Genomic DNA, 20,572 nt, shown 5'->3' on the forward strand with positions numbered 1-20,572 from the left:
TGCCGCATGTGAACAAAAAACCAATAAGAGCACAAACAATTTCACGCCGCAAAACCACTCGCTTTTTCCCTCCACTTCCTGTTTCGGCGTGACCAAAATCACTACTCCAATTTGACTTGAAAAATCATGAAAATGTGTGAACAGATCTTAAAAAAAGACAGCGCCTCAATACAATTCAAATTCTTTGAATTGTAAAAAAACCAAGAGCACCGCAATATAGCTACGCTCAGCTTACAGCTTTGCAGCTATAAAAAAACCTCACTAACCAATTTTAGAAGTTGCCACATTGCTAATCTGTTGCATTGGAAATGCCCAAGTGACCTTCAAGAACCACTGGTGATCAGGGACCGGGTTGGTCTCGAACTGGAGGATTGAGACAAAATCCGCCACCACAGCCGAGGGAAGCAGCAGAAAGTTGCACCAAGCGAGAAATAAAGGAGCCCTTAAACACGCATATTGGTAACTAACAATGCAATCCGTATCTGCTTCCTTTCCAAAATTGGGGTCTTTTGCATTTTTGACCCCACAAAATTAAAGTCCCCATTATGATTAGGGTATATTTGAGGTAAAACGGCGTATTCTCAAGCCCAGTAAGCGGAGGACTATAATCGAGAAATACAGTATGCCCAAGAGAGATACTTGCCATAAATTGTTGTCGTCATTAACCTGTACGAACAATTCAATGTGAGCTCTTCATACTAATTACATGGCCTATTAAGACGAAAAATCAATAACGTAAAAATTTTAGGATCTTTTTCGTTTGTTCCCCCCCCCCCCAGCTTAGTGGGCGCATATTATTTGCACCCCAGACGCACGTGCCATATTTCTAAATGATGATTTACTATGTAATGGCACGTGCTCTGTAACTTGGGGGTGGGGGCATAACGTACTGGGGGGGGGGGGGGGGGGGGGGGCATAACGTACGGGGGGCACAAACCGAAAACATGCTAAAATTTGGATCTTTTCCAAATTTTCAGTTGATGATGATTATATTCTACCGCGGAAAGGGAACAGCTTTAGACATTTCAGTTGTTCATTTCATCCAGATTACCTGAAAGGGAGGACTGCAATTTGATACTGGAAATAGGACTTGAGGAAAGTCTGATCAGCTTCGGATAGAAGAGGCCCCTTTGAAACAGTGGCAGCAGTGGACTGAGTCGACTGATCTTCAATCACTGTTATGTCATCTGAGGAATTGGATCCATTCAGATCAGGTTGTTGCTGCTGTTGCGGTTGGAAATGCATGTAGATACCTGTTAAGAAGCTCTTATTTATAGACATAGGCAAACTTATTTCAAGTACTTCAGTTAATTGGTAATTATATCATCTGTCTACGGTGCAATACAATACTTATTACGGCCTTAAACGGCACCGTACAAGTCTTAGTAAGTTTTCAAAGTTTCCTCTAAGGTGATCAACCTGGGGGAAATCAAGTACTCACCCATGAAGTCGTCTCGTATTCCCAGAACCGTAACCAATCCATTAGGTCCCATCAGTTTCAGTGAATGGTTCTCAGAACTAATTACATTCTCAATCAAATTCATCAGATCGTTTTTCACAAATGTCCACGCCAGATACAATTCCAGAGCACTTAGCCTGGTTTTATTTGCATCTTGATACTGGACTCGTTTTTCAACCAATTTCAGGAAACTTTTATAAGACACGCTGAAACAACTGTTAGGTAGCCTGTTTTCACCGTTGGAGCTTGTAGAATTCAGGTCTAGAAATGAGCAGTCCATCGATTCGTCAAGTTTGCAGTCCAGATCCGGAGTTTCATACTGTGCTTTTGTACTTGGCAAGGGAACCGTTAAATTTGGTGTCATGGCGTTCGAGTTCAGACTGCTATCGTGCTCGTCACTAGGCACAACTGTGGGCATCGCAACAGGTGTCGTTGCCATGTCGTTAAAAGTTGGAAACTCGTGATTGACTATTGACGACATTGCCATAGATGTTGGGGTTTCCACACTCAAAGCATGAAATGGATCTGGTGACATTGTTTCGTTGCCCATGGCAACCATCGACTGACTGAAAGAATTGCTCGCATTGGTTGTTTGAGGCTGTTTCTTGGCCAGAACTTTGGACACAAACCAATGAAAGTTTTCAAGACTTTGGGGTGCAAATGGGTAATTTGTATTCATCTTCAAAGTTGGTGCTTTCGGCGCTTCCTCTGAAAAAAGTGTGCAGAACTGTATTTAAAATAGAACTTGAATTGATAGTCAAAATACAAAGAAACTAATGAATTGTTATATCATACATTCAAAAGCTCTTTAAGCGACTTAAAGCATTTTTGAGAAAATCACTTCTGCAGCTAATGGCAGAGAAGTTTTGAGGAAGCTTAGGTCATACAAGATTACATGACAATTTACCCAACTCCATTTTACCCAACCTGCCATTTTACCCGATTCTAATTTACCTCAATGCTTTCGTTCAATTATCCGATGTTCGGTTGTAATAGTTTCCTACAAAATTATAAATAGAAAGGTGACACCGTCTAACATTTATTCGCTTGACCTATATCAACATTAAAAATTAGGCAATGGATTGAAGAAGAACCGACATTCGGCAAAGTATGCTATAGATCTGCATAGCCGTAGATGCCAAATAATCAACACAGCTGGCAGATTGCCAGAAAATAGCCGCAATAGCTTCGTTGATCTGCCGTCTCAAAAAAAAACAGTAAAAAAGATAGACAAAAAACTCGTCTTTTCATTGAAGGCTGATATGTTATATTTTGATTAAAAATCTGTATAAATTTTTGCTGCCTCTATTAGCTGCTCTCAAATAACTTTCATTTAGAGTGACACACACCCATTTGACCTTATATCTTCGAAATAAACTATAGGAAAGTCAATTTCACAGTGAGGAAGTCATTTTTGTGAGTGAGGTAAGACAAGTGTGACCAAAAATTTAATCACGCAAATGAACAAAAAACTCGCTCCACTAAGAACGAAAAGTGACGTCACGCACGCACTTCAGTTGAAATTGCATGAACGAATGAACAAAAAGCAGATTTTATGTAGTTGTGACGTCATATGGTTGTAACAAAAATCGCGACGACGAAATAAAAAAACAAAGCAGGACAAGTCCTGACGTACAATTGAAAGAAATTTCATTGACTAGACAAACAATTAGACCAAGAACTGACTATGAGTGAATTAGGAAAACCAATTGTTAAAAAATCATTGAAAAAGTTTTAAAAAAATAGAAAATCAATGTCAAACTGCCGCATGTGAACAAAAAACCAAAGGCGAGAAAAAGATATTTGGTTCAAAGAAAAAACTAGGCCTAGAATGAACGATTAATGGATCGAAAAAACCACTTAGAAGAAAATCCGATACAAAAAATTGAAAAAACAGTGAAAATCAGAGTGAAATTGCCACATGCGCACAAAAACACCGTTCAAACACCGTTTTCTCACTCTACTTCAAATTTAGAGAAAAAAAATTTTCACGCCGCAAAAACCACTCGCTTTTTCGCTCCATTTCCTGTTTCGACGTGATCAAAATCACTACCCAAATTTGACTACAAAAATGAAAATGCGGGAACAGATCTTAAAAAAAATAGACAGCGCCCCAATGCAATTCAAATTCTTTGAATTGTAAAAAAAAACCAAGATAAGGCCAATAATAGCCCCAGCAATCGCTTTGCGGCTATTAAAATAAAATCGACTAGCTTGGGCAAATTAAACGGTGCAGCATCTTACTTAAAGTCGAGCAGGAATTTTGTGCATGGTCTTGCAAAAGTCTTTCGAAGTCATTTTGAGCCTTTAAACATACCTGAAAATCTACTAAGTGCTCCATCAGACAAGAGTACGTGGTCTTTGAAGAACTCAATATCCACTGATAATGTGATTCGGTAAAACAGTGTCAATTTGGTGAAGCTGTGTGTCACAATCGAGATTGAAGAGTGGCCAAAGTCACTCGGTTTGTTGCCACTCACTGATATTCCAACTTTTATCTAAAACAATTCTAATCATTGCACAAATCAAATCTTTACATTCCGCCCCCATTATCGTATAATTACCACGATGATTACCACGATGGAGGGAGCTATAGGTTATATGACCACTAAGCGCTGAGGGGGGGGGCTATAACGGGAAAGATCCAAATCTTGTCATCTTGACCCAAATTTATCAAATCGATTGTCTGCTTTACAAAGATGGTATAAATTAAGCTTCGTTCAAGATCAAAATATGCGTACATTATGAGTACAAAAACCTCATGAGGAAAGTGACAAACGTATTACCAAACTTTTCAAATTAGCATTTTCGTATCGCATAGCTCACACTTCTCATATTGCCTACAATAACAGTACCTTACCTGACGAATCAATACGTATCCGAACCGAGCTTATATCTCAGATATGCACTCAAAAATAAGCACAGCTTCAACGTTAACTGTTTTTGATAGCTGCAAGCTATGGTTGAACTCCATTAAGTATAGATGAAACAACAAAACCGAAACAAAACCGATGAAACAACAAAACCAACAAAACCAAAAAAAATAGTTGCAACAGAATGAAAAAACTAACCTGTCTGTCGAGGTTGCAAATCAAACTCATAGGTCGACATGTCACGTGCATGGAGTATAACAAGTCCAGTAACTGTACTTCAGGTTTCCAGTACTCATGAGTTGCCAAAATTTCAAAATTCGCTCCAATGTAAGGATTCGTTACTTCATTAGTATCAGATGATGACGCAAAATGCCTCGTTCCAAGCTGAACCTTGGACTTTGGCATGTCAGGGCAAGGGGGACTGTTTAAGCAACCCTTTTCCAAAAAATTAGCTGTTAATGTTAGCGTAAATCTTTGTTTGGGTCCATAGGCCAGGACCAATTTTTCCATGTCGTACGATACAATTTCCAGCCACGCTGAAACACACCCCAATTTTAACAGGGATACCGACCATTAAACTGTATATCCAAATTCAAAATTTGAGAAAGTGATCTAAAAACTTATCATTAAAATTAGCCAAAACCTAGGCTCAAGAGAGTTCAGTTCAGTTCAAACCACCAGGAATAACTGTGTTGAACATTTTCAGCGCCATAACAAAAAAGGGGCGCACAAATTGTCATATCACCGGAATTCTATCAACTTTCTCGAAAAAGTTCATGAATGGAGTCGGTCCAAATATTCACTTCCTAAACCGACAATCCTTAAGCGCAAAATACAATTACCGATGAGATTATTACTCCTCTTAGCAACTAGAAAAAGCCCAGAAAAATACATCCAGGCAGAACGGTACCTAAAAAACATACCCGGCAGATAGCCACCGTTGATTCCCATAACCAATATTGGGATTGAAGACATGAAAACAATTATTTTTGTACCCAAACAATTTTAAAGTGCGAACTATTTTGATGTCATTTTGGAGCCGAGCATACTCCTGTTTCGTAGTGAGACCAAACAGGGGCTAGTATCAATACCAATAAGCATTAGATATGGTAACTAAGAACAAAGTTCGAGTAACTAGCATCTTAAATTGGGCTTTATGGATTTATCCCGTTTCTATTTCTGATTTCTTTTTTGATACTGACTCTGTTCATTTTGAATTGCATTGCCGAGCAACAACTGTTTAAAGACACTTTTAGCAGAATGAGAGAAGAGTGAAACTAGCCTAGAGAAGTCAAAAAGATTTCACGCAAAATGTTAAACAATATGTGAACTAAGGTAAAGCGACAGCTTTTTATTCGACGAAAAAAACATAGCAGAACAACTCCTGACGTACAATTCAAAGAATTTTCACTGACTAAACAAAATACTAGAACTAGAACGGACTATGAGTAAATTGAGAAAACCATTTCGAAACAAAAAAATAAAAATAACATACCCGGCAGATTGCCGGAAAATAGCCGCCGTTGATTCCAATAAGCATGATTGGGATTGAACGAATAGAATATATTGAAAAAAAAAAAGATTTTTGTACAAAAATATTTTTTAAGTCCGATTTATTTTGATGGCATTTCGTAGTTGAACATACTTCTGTTTCTTAGAGAGAGAGGCTACAGGGGCTACTATCAACACCAATAAGCATTAAAGGTGGTAACTAAGACTTATAGGAACGACGTTCAAATAGCGGGCATCTAAAATTGGGCTTTATGGGTTTATCCCGTTTCTATTTCTGACTTCAATTTTTTATACTGACTCTGTTCATTTTGAACTGCTTTGCTTAGCAACTGATGTTCAAATTCACTTTTAGCAGAATGAGAGAAGAGAGAAACTAGCCTAGAGAAGTCAAAAAGATTTCACGCAAAATGTCGAAAAAGCGGCAAAATGGTAAAGCGAAAAAACGTTTGACGAAGTAAAAAAAAAAATACGAGCGCAATAATAGCCGGCTGAGAAGATGAGGGCGGCTATTAAAAAGACAAAATCAATGTCAAAATGCCGCATGTGAACAAAAAAAACCACTAGCGAGAAATGGAAATTTGGTTCAAACAACAAACTAGGCCTAGAATGAACTATCAATAGATAGGAAAATGGCTTTAAAAAATCCGATCATAATTCAATCCGATCATATCTCTCATTAAAACATTCGTTATAGCTTTGCAGATCTACATTCTAAAAAAACAGTAAAAAAGACAAATCAGTCTTTTCTTGGAAGGCTAAAATGTTATATTTTGATTAAAAATCTGCTATATTTTGACAGTAAAAATAGTTATATTTTGACAGCAAAACAGTAACAAAAGATAAATTAGTCTTTTCTTTCAAAGCTAATATGTTATATTTTGATTAATAATCTATATAAATTATTTCTACCTCTATTAGCTGCTCTCATTGATATAGCCGAAAAAGCTTCGCAGATCTGCATTCTAAAAAAACAAAAAAAATAGTCTTTTCTTTGAAGGCTAATATGTTATACTTTGATTAATACTCTGTATAAGTTATTGCTACCTCTATTAGCTTCTCGCAAACAACCTTCATTTAGAGTGACACACATTCACCTGAACTTATTTCTTTGAATTAAAGTAATTGGAAGTCAATTTCAAAGTGAGGATGTCATTTTTGAGAGTGAGGTAAGTCACGAGTGACCAAAAATTTAATCACGCGTCGAATGAACAAAAAAATTCGCTCCACTTAGAACGAAAAAATGATGTCACGCACGCACTTCGGTTGAAATTACATGAACGAATGAACAAAAAGCAGATTTGAACTAGTTGTAACGTCATTTGGTCTTATCGAAAATCTTGCCGACGAAATAGCAGGACAAGTGCTGGCGTACAATTCAAATAATTTCATTGGTTAAACAGAAAACTAGACCTAGAAGGGACTATGAATGGATTGGAAAAACCATTTAGAACAAAAATCCCATCCAAAAAATCGAAGAAACCGTAAAAATCACAGTGAAATTGCCGCATTTGAACAAAAATAAACATTAGCAAGAAAGCGAATTTCTGTTCAAACACCCTTTCCTCACTCTACTTAAAAATTAGTGTGAAAGATTTCCCGCTGCAAAACTGCTCGCTTTTTCGCTCCATTTCCTGTTTCGGTGTTACCAAAATCACTACCCCGATTTGACTACAGAAATCATGAAAATGTGTGAACATATCTGAAAAAAACAGCGCCCCAATACACTTCAAATTCTTTGAATTGTAGAAAACCAAGAGAAGGCCAATAATAGCCCCAGCTATCGCTGTGCGGCTATTAAAAATTACGAAAAGAAAAGATTCGAGCCGTCTGCTCAACCTAAAATCCCAAAGCTGCGTTTAGATCAAAACTGCATTGTCTAAGAACAATAGAGTCTTACCCATTATAGCCCCTAGCTTAGTGGTCAGATTACATTTACCCCCCAATCAAGGTGAAAATACCATAAGGTGGGGGGCTATAATGGGAAAGACCCGAACAATAATTTATTGGAAAAAAGAAAGCTGACAAGTGAGCGTGCCGTAATACGCCGTAACCAAAATACTGATGACAAAAACAAACAAACAAGTGCATGTCACTTCTAGCCCCGCTAGAATTTACTTAAAAGAATTTCTGCAAGCGGAATCAAACAGAGACTAGCAAGACTCTTGATGAACTGCTCAAAAATTTTATGCCCTCCGGTTTTAGCAGCTTATACCATTTCTCAAGATAAAATGCCACAAAATTAATTTGGAAAACAAAAAGATGGTAATACAGAAAACCGCATAAAAAGACCGATAGGACACGTAATTGCTACAAAGCAAATTGATTTCCATTTCAGTCGAAAACCGGTATAATTAATAGCCTTCATTACAAAGTGGACCTTCATTAACATTACAATGGTTTAGTAAGTCCTATAGTAACCTTACATAGGTGATCAACGTAACAAAAACTGGCGAAATTTCGCCGGCGTAAAATCACTGACTTTTTAGTTCCACTTCTTGATCACTCCCCAACGAGGCGTAACAACAGTAGAGAACCAATACTCCTCATTAAGTCTTGAGAAAAACTCGATCAGCTAGAGAATAGATTTGCTATGGCTTCGTGACTGTATAAATTATTTAACATATTGGGCCAACAAACCGCATGATCAAAAAATATCTTAAATAATTTAAAAAAAGTAGAATAACGCTATGCTATTGTCACAATTTTCACTACACTTTGAGAAGTTCACGCTTACGTTTGTCTGCATTGAAGCCCTTGGAGAATCCTTCGATGTAGTTCCTGACAGTTGTGAATTCGTCGAACAGCTTCAGCATGTACTTCCACTGTATTACAATCTTGTTCACTGGGACTCCAAAATAGCTGATTGAATGCCACCTGAACAAACACTTGAGTGGAAAATTTACAATATGTACCTTCATCTGCTTTTACAATAATTTGTTCTAGAATTAAGTGAATTGAGAACAGCTTCAAATTGTTAGTTTTTTCAAGCAAACGAAAAAGAGCGATCACCACGAAATCGTTCATCTACTACTTATCAAAACTACTACGAATCAGATTATCACATGGAAACAGTTTTTTCAGAATATTACATTTATTTCTAGACCAAACAAGGTAACTTGTGCAAATCTTTGCGTGGTATAGAAAGTTCAAACTCAGTGATATTCCTGTGGTCATATGAGTTTTGATGAGAACGCTACTCATCCAATAATAATTATTTCATAAATCTTAAAGTATCATCGTTGTGGCTAAAAATAAGCTATAGCAAATTTTTTAAGACTAGATCGGAAACTCAATCAGTCAAAACCGTATGAGGATAAACATAAACCGACTAACGTTGGATGAATTGCTCTCAAACGACCGGGCAATTTAATTAATGTGTGCGGCAGAGAAATTTGTCATGGGTGCAAAAATTCCCACCTGATAAGGATAGCAGTCCGCCATCTTAACCACGGCTTTGATCCTCAACCGTCCAAAATTGCTTTTAGATTAGCAACAAACAAGGAGAGCAATTGAGATCACTCAAAAATGAAGAAGTGAAGCGTGAAAAAGTCAAAAGAGTATTCTAGAACAAAAGAGCAAAAACGGTCCAGCAAAAATTTTGCATAAAAAAGACCAACACGTGTACAATCATTGCCTCAAACGTCGTTTGAGAGCAATTAACAAAGATTGGAAACGAAAATGTTCAGATGTCTGCATATATTTCTGGAACTTTTCGTCAGATCTCAGAACTCAAAGCACGTAAAAGTAGTCCACTGAACACCAAATGACGAGTAACTATAAAACTTGGCTTAAAGCAGATTAACAATCCGCTTAGATCAGAGCTGAAACAATAGAAAGACGAGATTTTTCATAGAAACTGAAAAAGCGTGAAAATTTTCCCGCAAAAATACATTCATTTTACCAAAACTTTTGTCTACAACGGATCTAAATAACAACGATGTTTTTTTGCCACAAGAATGCGATTTTGCACAATTTGAGACAGCTGCTAGCAAAACCTCAGTGCCATATTATGTTAAATAATAAAATCAATTGAAAACAAAAAACTTTAAAAAATTGAAAGGAAAAAGACAAAAATTATTAGTTCAAAACGATCATTTAGATTAAGAATAAAGGAATAAGACTATAGGAGGAGCTATGTTAGGAGAATGCTAGAGAGAATGTGCTAGAATGTGGAGAATACATTCATTATGAAGAAGATTAAAAAAAAAACTAATTCGCAATATATGAAAAATCAAAGAAGTAAAATCTGATTAAAAAACAAAATTGAGGTTAAAAAACATGGATTTATTGTTATTAAGCAATCGAGGTTTAAGAACATTACATAGCCATCTTACTGTCGCAGTAAGAAGTGAAAACAGCTCTTTTGCGAAAAAAAAACAATTTGAAAAATGTTTTCACAAGTTATCGCCAAAAACAAATCAATTAGCAACAAAACGAAACCAAAAACACCGATGCTGCTACCAAAAACACTTTGTACTAAATCAACTCAAATTACAAACATACAACTTGGCTAACTTTGACAAAAACCGCCAAAATCGGATTATGTGTACAATTTTATAAAGCAAAAACAAATCACGTCAAAAAACAGGCATCCATTCAAAAATTATCGCCAATTATCAAAAAGACGTTGCCATAATTACTAATATCGTTTAAAAAAGTTCGCACAAAAAGCCGAAAATGAAGAAATTAATGAAAAAGCCAAAAATTTACAAAAAAATGGATACATGGGCCAATTTTGCACAAGAAATGCATTATTAACCACTCAGAAACATTGTGGTATCGATTTCAGATGGTTGCATATTCATGCGGCATCGATCAAACCAAGTTACAATTTTAAAAAAAATTGGCGCAAATGGACGAAAAAAACACTGCTAAAACTGTCATCTACATGCGCCAATCTCTCAAAAACTCTTTTCAAAGTCAAACAGTCATTCACTGAACGCAGCGCATGAACAAAAAACTTCTCTCGCTCAGAAAAAGTTAGTTCACACGGCAATTTTACACACGTTCACTATTAGGTCAAAACGCCGCCTGAACAAATAGTACTTCCGGTAAAAAAAAACTTAAGGAAAACAACTACTCCTCTTCCACTCGCGAAAACCAAGAGCACCGCAATATAGCTCCGCTCAGCTTACAGCTTCGCATCTATAATAAATGTATCCTAACAAGCAAAGAAAACTTAATGAACAGTCAATTCATCCCTTTCTGAAAAAAACTGTCAAAGAAGGACTCTTTACCGGTTAATTTCCAGAAAGCTCTCCAAATGTGTTAGTCGACAGCTACCACTCCTTGCACTCTTCATGTGACCTGAATAGGGACAACTTGTTACGAAGGTCACACCAAGTACACTTCTGAAGTTGCGATTCACCCTCGGCCTGATCTCAATGGACTTGATGCACTTTTTGAACTCTGCTTGGGAATGCTGACTCACCGATCCTGAAGACAAAAGAGATAACTCATGAATATCATGAAGAAGCTATATTGGGTTTTAACCGCTTGCAGAATTAATTTCTGTATAAAAGTCAAACCTGGGGTTCTATGGTGTGATGACTAATTTCAGCACTAAACCTGAAAATGATTCGCTAGTGTCAAGTTGAAACAGTTGTTCTAAAAATATAAACAACCGACATTGTTTATTTTTTGGGTACAATATAAATCCAAAGAATCAAGAAAAAGTCAAGAATCTCTCCCTTCAGTTTGAGCTATTATTAAACGCATTGGATGGTTATCAAAGAAGCATTGAAACAAACTTTTGATGGAGCACAGAAACAACTCAGGAAAAGACAGCTATTTACTTCGCAACGACTAAAACATTTAATACAATATTAGGAAAATTAGAAAGTACTAGGAAAACAGAAAGCATGTTCACTAACCTAAGCTATAATCGGGCATCTTTGTTATTATAACACAAGGCGCTCCACTTGATAATGTCGAGAAAAAATGAGCTCCAGGGATACAAATTTTGATAGCATCTTTAACATGGTTAGCGAGGAACCGCAGATAACAGCTCGAGACGACATCGCGCAAGCCGGGCAATGTTAACGACGATTCTTTCGTCTCCGATTGGTCACAACTTCTCGACTCCGATGAACTAGAAACTGTGCTAAAATTGTGTTTTTCAGCATTATCACGTTTTTTAGACTTCACAGGTTGATGCAGACATTCAAAATCTTCTGATTCTTTTCTGTTTGAGGGAAAATTTGTCTTTTGTAGCATTGAGCATTTTTCAGGTGCCAATGGCAACAAGGAGGCCACTGTAATAGTGAAACTGGTTTCATTTTTGGCATTATTTTGAGCACCTCCCGGAGTCCAATTAGGTCCAGGTTTGGGTCCGAACAGTTGCAAGAGATAGTAGGAGGGCTGAATAAAGCCCATTTTTGATTCGATGCATATAATAACGAAATATTTGGCATTGTTTTCGATCTGCAGGAAGATTTTGGTTTCGGGTAGCGAGGAGTAAGTTAGCGACTGAAACAAAACAGGTGAAATGAAACATTTATGCAAAATAAATATTAATTTGCGCCTTTTCGGATTGGCATAGTCGGCAACCACTCGAAGGGGAAATAACTTTGCCTACATAAAGAAACAGACGTCTGCTAATATCGGAAATGAAGGTCTACGCCTGTACAATGGTTTTCTGGTGTACAAAGAAACATGGTGGACTTTAAATGACAACGAAAACTGTTAAGAAACAAAACCTCCAAATATCAAAGTCTCAAAGAAGAAAAATCGAGAAAAACGAGTCCCATCCAACACCTCAACTACTAAGCTACAAAAACATTGCATCTTTTCCGTTCAAAATCTCTTTCATGTTAGCAATAAATTTTGTTTCAGAAGGAAAGCAACTTAGATCGCTCAAAAATGAAGACCTCAAACGTGAAAAAGTTGCACAAGAAATCAAAAAAGGTTCCAGAGTAAAAGCGTAAAAACGGTCAAGCAAAAAAATCGCATAAAAAGACACACACATTTACAGTAACTGCCTCAAACTGTGTTCGAGAGCAATTAATAAAAAGACTGAAGCAGAATTGAAATGAGCGTTACGAAATATAATTATCAGAAAAATTTGACAAAAAATTCAAGGGAAGGCCAATAATTGCTCTTCTCAGCAAGAATTATAGCATCTACTAACAGACGAAATAGTAAACATAGCTGGCAGACTGCCAGAAAATAGCCCCAAAACCTTCAATCTGCAGTCTCGAAATCATAGTAAAAAAAACAGACTAAGAAATTTCTTTTTTCATGAAAGTCTGAGATGTTATATACTGATTAAGAATCTGTATCATTTGCTACTGCTTCTATTAGCCGCTTTTAAATGACCTTCAATTAGAGTGACATTCACTCACTTGACCTTATCGCCTGAAATTGAAGTAAAAGGGTCAATTTGAGAGTGAGGTAAGTCACGTGTGACCAAAAATTAAATCACTCGAATGAAAAAACATAGCAGGACAAGTCCTGAAATACAATTCAGAGAATTGAATGAAAAACTTAAAAGTACTCTACCTGACCAGCAAGTCAATTGAACAATGCCAGCCAAAACAAAAAAAATCATCTCAAAAACTTGAGAAACTAAAACAATCAAACAAAGAAAACAAACATTTACTTTTTGCTTAAACTCTTGGAGCTTTTACCGCTAAGGCAAATTTTGATCATTTAAAAAGAATTATTTCAAAAATATGTTTATGAAACCGATCCAGAAAAATTAACCAAAAAAGTGAAATGGCAAATTTTAATGAAATGTAGCTGAAAGATCGATAGGGAATAAATTTAAGAAAAAATTTAAAAATAAATTCGTTCTATTAAATGTTAAAGCCGTTCAATCGCCCCTAGCAACCATTTAATAAAGTACTGTCAAACCCTGGATAAGTTCACACGGCTACTGAGGCAAGAAAACCTGAAAAAAAGATGTTTTGAAAATTAGAATTGCAAATTTTTTCAAAAAATTTGATAAATTTCGAAAAGTTAAATTGTTGAAAACAAATCCATTGAAGCAAATAACCATGCAGCAATTTTTCATCAGACCTGGGAATAAGTTTTCTGGCACTTTAGAATGGACAAACATAAAAAATTGACAAGAACTTTAGAAAACCTTAAAAATATTGCAGATTTTATCAAAAAAGGCTAAAAATCTAGACATTAAAATGTTGAAAACCAATCCATTGTTACTACAAAATATGCAGTGCGCTATTATCAAACCTTAAAGAAGATTCCCTGGCCCCTGACGCTGAAAAAACTCAAAAATTGACAAAAAATTTTCGAAAAATTGCAAAAATTAGTATCATTTTGTGTGTTTGTGTTTGTAGTACCAAAAAATGTAGCTCATAAAATAGTCATAACGAGTAGTTTTGTCTCACAAAAGCCTTCATCAACTTCTAAAAACTTCAACCGAAGACCAATCAAACAAAAAAAATAAAAAACAAAAAACGAAAAAATTTTGCACAATTTTGAGCCCAGAAACTCCTACAAATGACCTTTTAACCTTAAATTGAGGCCATCCCAGCAACTGCACCACTCTAAGCACTTGAAGGACTACTAACGTCCACTTTGGTCCTCTAATGAAACTTAATGCCCGCTGGGCTTTACCTGTTTTTCCCGTTTTGAAAGAACGAAGTCATTGAAAAAATGTGTGAACACATCTTAAAAAAAACACAGCGCCCTAATATAATTCAAATTCTTTGAATTGTAAAAAAGAAAAATAGCTCGACTAAGAATGAAAACTAACGTCGTGCACGCATTTCGTTTGCAATTGCATGAATTATTTAGCAAAAGGCAGACTTGAAGTGATTTTGACGTCATATAGTCGTAATTAAAATCTGGACGACGAAAGAAAAAACAAAGAGAAGGCAATAATAGCCCAAGCTGTTGCTTGGCGGCTTATAGAAAAGATTTTGTACAACATCAAATATAAACAGAGATGATCCCCAATTCGACATAGTTTCAATCAGTTTGCTTTAATATAATTTAATTAGTTAAAATTAACTCTCAAATCTTTAACTTAAAAAAATTTCGCTTTGAAGAAAAATCCGAAAACTGCAGACATTTGAAAAATCCGAATACTGCAAACAAGGGATACAAAAACTTTATGGGGGTCCACAAAAGACAAGATGACAAAATTAGCTAAAATTCTTTCAAATTTGCGCTTAGCAGATATAGTTGAAACAAAATTTTGACAGAAAATGTTAATTTCGACAGTAAAAATCTTCTTTGAAAATGCCACAGTTGAGCAGTCAATTACGCATGTATGGGAATTCTTTTCACACCTACTTTTCTTGCTTTCTTGTTTCCGCAATGATGTATGAACAAAAACTACTCACTTTTTCTCTTTTTTGTTCGGCAGATTGACCTGCACACTTGTCTTCACTTGAACCAATAGATCAGTAATAGCCTCGCCATTGATTCGCGGCAATTAATCAGACAAGTAATGCGATTTTCGGTTAGTATTATAAAATTTATTTGATTCTACTATGCTATGGCGGATAGATACCGTTGCCCGTAAACCAACTGATGATTCAGCTGGTCTCGTGCTTACGTTATCCCTTTTCCATTACTAATTTGTCGAACGTTTTTCGGTGCAAATTTTTACAAACATGGCCGTTCAAAATGAATATGTAAAATTTACCGTAGTATATTTAAAATTCGGTGTCTCCACGACATTGCACGTCAACCCATACAAACTGTTGTTGACTCTGTCCAGTAAAAATTTCTTCCGTATGGCTTCCAGTTTCTGCTTGTATGCTGGCATTTCCTTATTAATTGCTGTTTCCAACTCAGCACACGTTTGCGTACTTAGTTTAGGACAACTGACCACAAACATGCCAGTCTTTGATTGGATAGTCAGCTTGATGGTCTCTGATTGGTCAAGAGGCTGCGGTTCAAGCACCTATCAAAAATTAAATTTAAACCAAAAAAAATCCAAGCCGGATACTTCACTTTAAATTATAACGAATGGCAAAAGTGCACATAAAACGTTACTCTGCAAGAAAACATTACGAAAAGTTTCAAATTTCGCAAAGGTATAAGAACCTATGCAAAATGCACACAGCTATCTAAAACAGAAAAAAACTAAACACGGCACAGCTCAGATTCTCTAATCCTCAAACGTCATTACCAAATCTTTTTATATCTTCCAACAAAAGATAGAACTCAAATTAATAGCTGTGAGGAGCTTGCTGCACATTATCAACAAATAAGCTTTTCCATGCCCACCTGAAGAGAAATGCTGGGTTCATCTGGATTGTAAGTGGCAGGATAAGTTGGACTGTGTTTTTGCAGAAACTCAAGTGCCACCTTCAGAGCAGTCTGAGATCGGATGAAGATGGTTTTCGAAATCAACTGAAATGCACAAATGCTTAACAGAATCTGACAAAAATTTTTGGCAACATGCTTGGAAATGTTGTTTTCGGCAACTGTTCTGTAAGTTTTTGTGTGTTCCTCGAAGGATTTTTCAGATTAAAAAAATTGTTCCGATTTTGCTCAATTTCAACGCTAAGAGAGCCGAATTTTAGTGATCATGAAATAGAGCAAAGTTTCGAACGCAAAAATTACCATAGTCAAAAAAGATCACCGATTCTTGATCATTTTCTGAAAATAGAATATCTTTGACATCATTTAACTGAAAGCTGACAAAGTTAAGAAATCGAAACCGACATTTTAGCAGGCCGGTCTGTATCAAGCCAGCTATTTAAATTTTTGGGAACAAAGACTACTGAAAATTGCAGCAAAAACTTTTTTCTCTAAAAATATTGGATTTTCAGATAATCACAAAACTGACAATTAAACGAACAAAGGCGAATTTTAGCACAACAAACTCCTTCATTCCCAGTTGTAGAGAAATTCTTGTCCTAAATTACTGACCTCGGAAACTTTTAGCCTCTCAGGTTGAATGAACAATGAATTCTCATGCAGCTCTGAAGTTTTCTCGTCAGCGTTTGCATTCTCCCCCATGTGAGGAGTGTGAGTGACTGCAAAACTTCCCGTTGTCTCTTCCAGTTTGATGAGAACAGAGTACAGATTCTCCGTTTCTCTGTCTATAATTAAAAATACTGTCAACACTTAAATAAAAATTAAATCAGACGGAGAAGTCAGAGAAGGTAGAAGCATGACTCAAAAACTGGTAAATAGCTCAGCGTAGCTGCTAGATTGCCAAAAAACAGTCGCCACTGACCCCCTACCAATTTTGGGCCTAATACTGGTAGAGAAAAAAGATTTTAAAAAAGTCAAAAATTTCCATATTGGTCCTCAGTTTCATGAAAACCCATAAACATGGTGACTACATCCTCTAAATTGGAGTACCTAAGCTTAATGCTAATAACAGTACATAATAATACCTGTCGATAATTGGAAACTACTATCTACACTTCAGCAATTGCCAAAGAATTTTGTAAGCGTGCGGATAGTTCATGAAAATTTTTGAGTGATTAGCTACCGAGAGATAGCTGTTATGTAAAACATGAACAGCACAGAGTAATGAGCAATTAGTTCATTCAAAAATGTTAATTTTATGTCGACAGCTGATGTCAAATAGGATAAATGGAATTGATAAAAACCAATGTCAAATAAGCTAAAGCAAAAGGTTCAGTCAGAGAGGAGCACAGAATGGTCCAGCAATGACCGACCATTAGGAAAAAATTTAGGCAATTCGGTAATGAAACAGAAAAAAAAAGATATAGACAAAAATTTCCAAATGTCAAAAAGCGTTAATTTGGGGTCCAATTTAAGTTAGATTCAAATAACATACCCAACAAAATGCAGGAAAATATACGCCATTATTTCTCATAACACCGATTGTGATTGAAGGAACAGAACAACAATAATAAGAAACGAGCTTTGTAAAAAAAAACATTTTTAAAACGCGACTATTTTGATTGGATTTTGCAGTTATGCATACTCCTGTTTCATAATGAGAGGATGCAGGGCAAGTTTTAATGTCAAAACGCATTAGAGATGTTATTAAATAAGAGTTAATTCAAGTGGCAGGCATCTAAAATTAGGCTTTATGTGCTTATAATTTTTCTATTTTGATTTTGAAACCGACTCTCATCTTTTTTGCTTAAGTTCAGATTGCTTTGGTGGGCAATTGCTATTTAAAAGCACTAAGACACTAAACTAGAAAATTCAAAAGATGCCATGCAAAATATCGAAAAGGCCGCGAAAAAGCAGTAGAAAACAATGTCAAAATGCTACACGACCACAAAAAACCTCAAGCGAGAAGGCATGTTTTTGTTCAAACACCGTTCTCATTCTGCAATAAAATTAGAGCAAAAAAATTTCAGCCCGCAAGACGAAGAGATTTTTCGCTTCAGTCCCTTTTGTGGCTTTTCTTCTACTTCACTGCAAAACTCAATAAAAAGTATGAAGAGATAAAAAATAGACTGCGCGATAACACAATTCTTCAAATTTTTTGAATTTTAAAAAACAGGACAACTATAATAGCCGGTTGAGGCGGCTATTTAAATTAGACTAATTCAGATCTCATTTTTGATAGATTCTGTTCCTTTTGATAGTCCTTTGCTGAGCAACTGCGGTTTAAAAGCACTTGAGAACAATGAGCATGCTAATTACTGTCTAAAATTTGGAACTCATTTCTATACTACAGCAATTTCAAGATTTTTGAAAGCGTGCGGATGATTCATGAAAAAACTAATTTGGTGTCCAGTTTAGGTTAGATTCAAATAACATACCCGGCAAATTGCAAGAAAAAATCCGCCATTAATTCTCATAACGCCAATTGTGATTGAAGGAACAGAATAATAAACATAGCTGGCAGATTGCCAGAAAATAGCCGCAATAGCTTCGTAGATCTGCAGTCTCAAAAAAAACAGTAAGACAGACCAAAAAAATTCGTTTTTTCATTGAAGACTGATATGTTATATTTTGATTAAAAATCTGTATAAGTTTTTGCTGCCTCTATTAGCTGCTCTCAAATAACCTTCATTTAGAGTAACACACACCCATTTGACCTTATCTCTTTGAATTAAAGTAAATTGAAGTCAATTTCAAAGTGAGGAAGTGATTTTTGAGAGTGAGGTAAGTCAAATGTGACCAAAAATTTAAATCACGCGAATGAACGAAAAAACTCGCTCCACTAAGAGTGAAAAATGACGTCACGCACGCAATTCAATTGAAATTGCATGAACGAATGAACAAAAAGCAGATTTGAAGTGATTGTGACGTCATATGGTCGTAACAAAAATCATGACGACGAAATAAAAAAAACCAAGAGAAGTCCAATAATAGCCCCAGCTATCGCTGCGCGGCTATTAATAATAAAAAGTGAGTTTCGTAAAAAATTAAAACTGTTGTTAAAAAGCAACTACTTTGATTGGATTTTGTAGTTATGCATCATAAGTAGAGGATGCAGGGCTAGTATTAATGTTAAAACGCATTAGAGATATTGAATAAGATTTCAAGTGGCAGGCATCTAAAATTAGGCTTTATGGGCTCATCATTTTTCTATTTTGATTTGGTTTTTCAATACTGACTCTTCTTTTCAGATTGCTTTGGTGAGAAATTGCTATTTAAAATCACTACTAAACCAAACTAGAGAATTCAAAAAGATGTCACGCGAAATATTGAAAAGGCGGCAAAATGAGGTAAAGCAAAACAAATTTCTAATCGACGAAGTAAAGAAAACACGAGTAGGACAAGGCTTGACAAAATTGAAAATATATGACAATTGAAAGAATTTTTATTCACTAATTTAGACCTGGAACAGACTATGAATGGATTGACAAAACCAATTAGAAAAGCACATAAAAAGCAGTAAAAAACAATGTCAAAATGCTACACGACCACAAAAAGACTCAAGCGAGAAGGCATGTTTTTGTTCAAACACCGTTCTCATTCTGCACTAAAGTTAGAGCAATAAAACTTCAGGCTGCAAGACGAAGAGATTTTTCGCTTCGGTCACTTTTGCGGCTTTTCTTCTACTTCACTGCAAAAATCATTAAAAGTATGAAGAGATAAAAATAGACTGCGCGATAACACAATTCTTCAAATTTTTTGAATTTTAAAAAACGGGACAACTATAATAGCCGGTTGAGGCGGCTATTTAAATTAGACTAATTCAGATCTCATTATTGATAGATTCTGTTCCTTTTGATAGTCCTTTGCTGAGCAACTGCGGTTTAAAGGCACTTGAGAACAATGAGCATGCAAATACCTGTCTAAAATTTTGAACTCATATCTATAATACAGCAATTTCAAGATTTTTGAAAGCGTGCGGATGATTCATGAAAAAACTAATTTGGTGTCCAGTTTAAGTTAGATTCAAATAACATACGCGGCAAATTGCAAAAAAAAATCCGCCATTAATTCTCATAACGCCAATTGTGATTGAAGGAACAGAATGATAATAATAAAAAGTGAGTTTCGTAAAAAATTAAAACTATTGTTAAAAAGCGACTACTTTGATTGGATTTTGTAGTTATGCATACTCTTGTTTCATAATGAGAGGATGCAAGACAAGTTTCAATGTCAAAACGCATTAGAGATGTTATTAAATAAGAGTTAATTCAAGTGGCAGGCATCTAAAATTAGGCTTTATGTGCTTATAATTTTTCTATTTTGATTTTGAAACCGACTCTCATCTTTTCAGATTGCTTTGGTGAGCAATTGCTATTTAAAAGCACTAAGACACTAAACTAGAGAATTCAAAAGATGCCATGCAAAATATCGAAAAGGCCGCGAAATGAGGTAAAGCAAAACAAATTTCTAATCGACGAAGTAAAGA

The 20,572-nt window shown here is 35.8% G+C and overlaps 2 protein-coding genes across 3 annotated transcripts in view; one reads left to right on the top strand and one right to left on the bottom strand.

Moving 5' to 3' along the window:
• The window catches only part of LOC142353881 (multidrug resistance-associated protein 1-like), a 653,144-nt gene that overhangs the window by 142,039 nt on the left and 490,533 nt on the right, over positions 1 to 20,572 (top strand).
• LOC142354710 (mediator of RNA polymerase II transcription subunit 14-like) overlaps positions 1 to 20,572 on the bottom strand; it is a 51,108-nt gene that overhangs the window by 20,220 nt on the left and 10,316 nt on the right. For both annotated transcript variants that reach the window (XM_075407082.1, XM_075407081.1), the window contains exons 8-18: positions 16,696 to 16,868; positions 16,048 to 16,173; positions 15,461 to 15,721; positions 11,718 to 12,312; positions 11,082 to 11,280; positions 8,579 to 8,718; positions 4,531 to 4,868; positions 3,777 to 3,957; positions 1,442 to 2,167; positions 1,052 to 1,253; positions 267 to 442 (exon numbers count right to left, since the gene is read on the bottom strand). In XM_075407082.1, the coding sequence (XP_075263197.1) occupies positions 267 to 442; positions 1,052 to 1,253; positions 1,442 to 2,167; positions 3,777 to 3,957; positions 4,531 to 4,868; positions 8,579 to 8,718; positions 11,082 to 11,280; positions 11,718 to 12,312; positions 15,461 to 15,721; positions 16,048 to 16,173; positions 16,696 to 16,868 (3,117 nt within the window). The remainder of the gene's footprint in view (positions 1 to 266; positions 443 to 1,051; positions 1,254 to 1,441; positions 2,168 to 3,776; positions 3,958 to 4,530; positions 4,869 to 8,578; positions 8,719 to 11,081; positions 11,281 to 11,717; positions 12,313 to 15,460; positions 15,722 to 16,047; positions 16,174 to 16,695; positions 16,869 to 20,572) is intronic.

The sequence above is a fragment of the Convolutriloba macropyga genome, chromosome 15 (assembly GCF_964194025.1).
Source record: "Convolutriloba macropyga chromosome 15, txConMacr16.3, whole genome shotgun sequence".
NCBI lineage: Eukaryota > Metazoa > Xenacoelomorpha > Acoela > Convolutidae > Convolutriloba > Convolutriloba macropyga.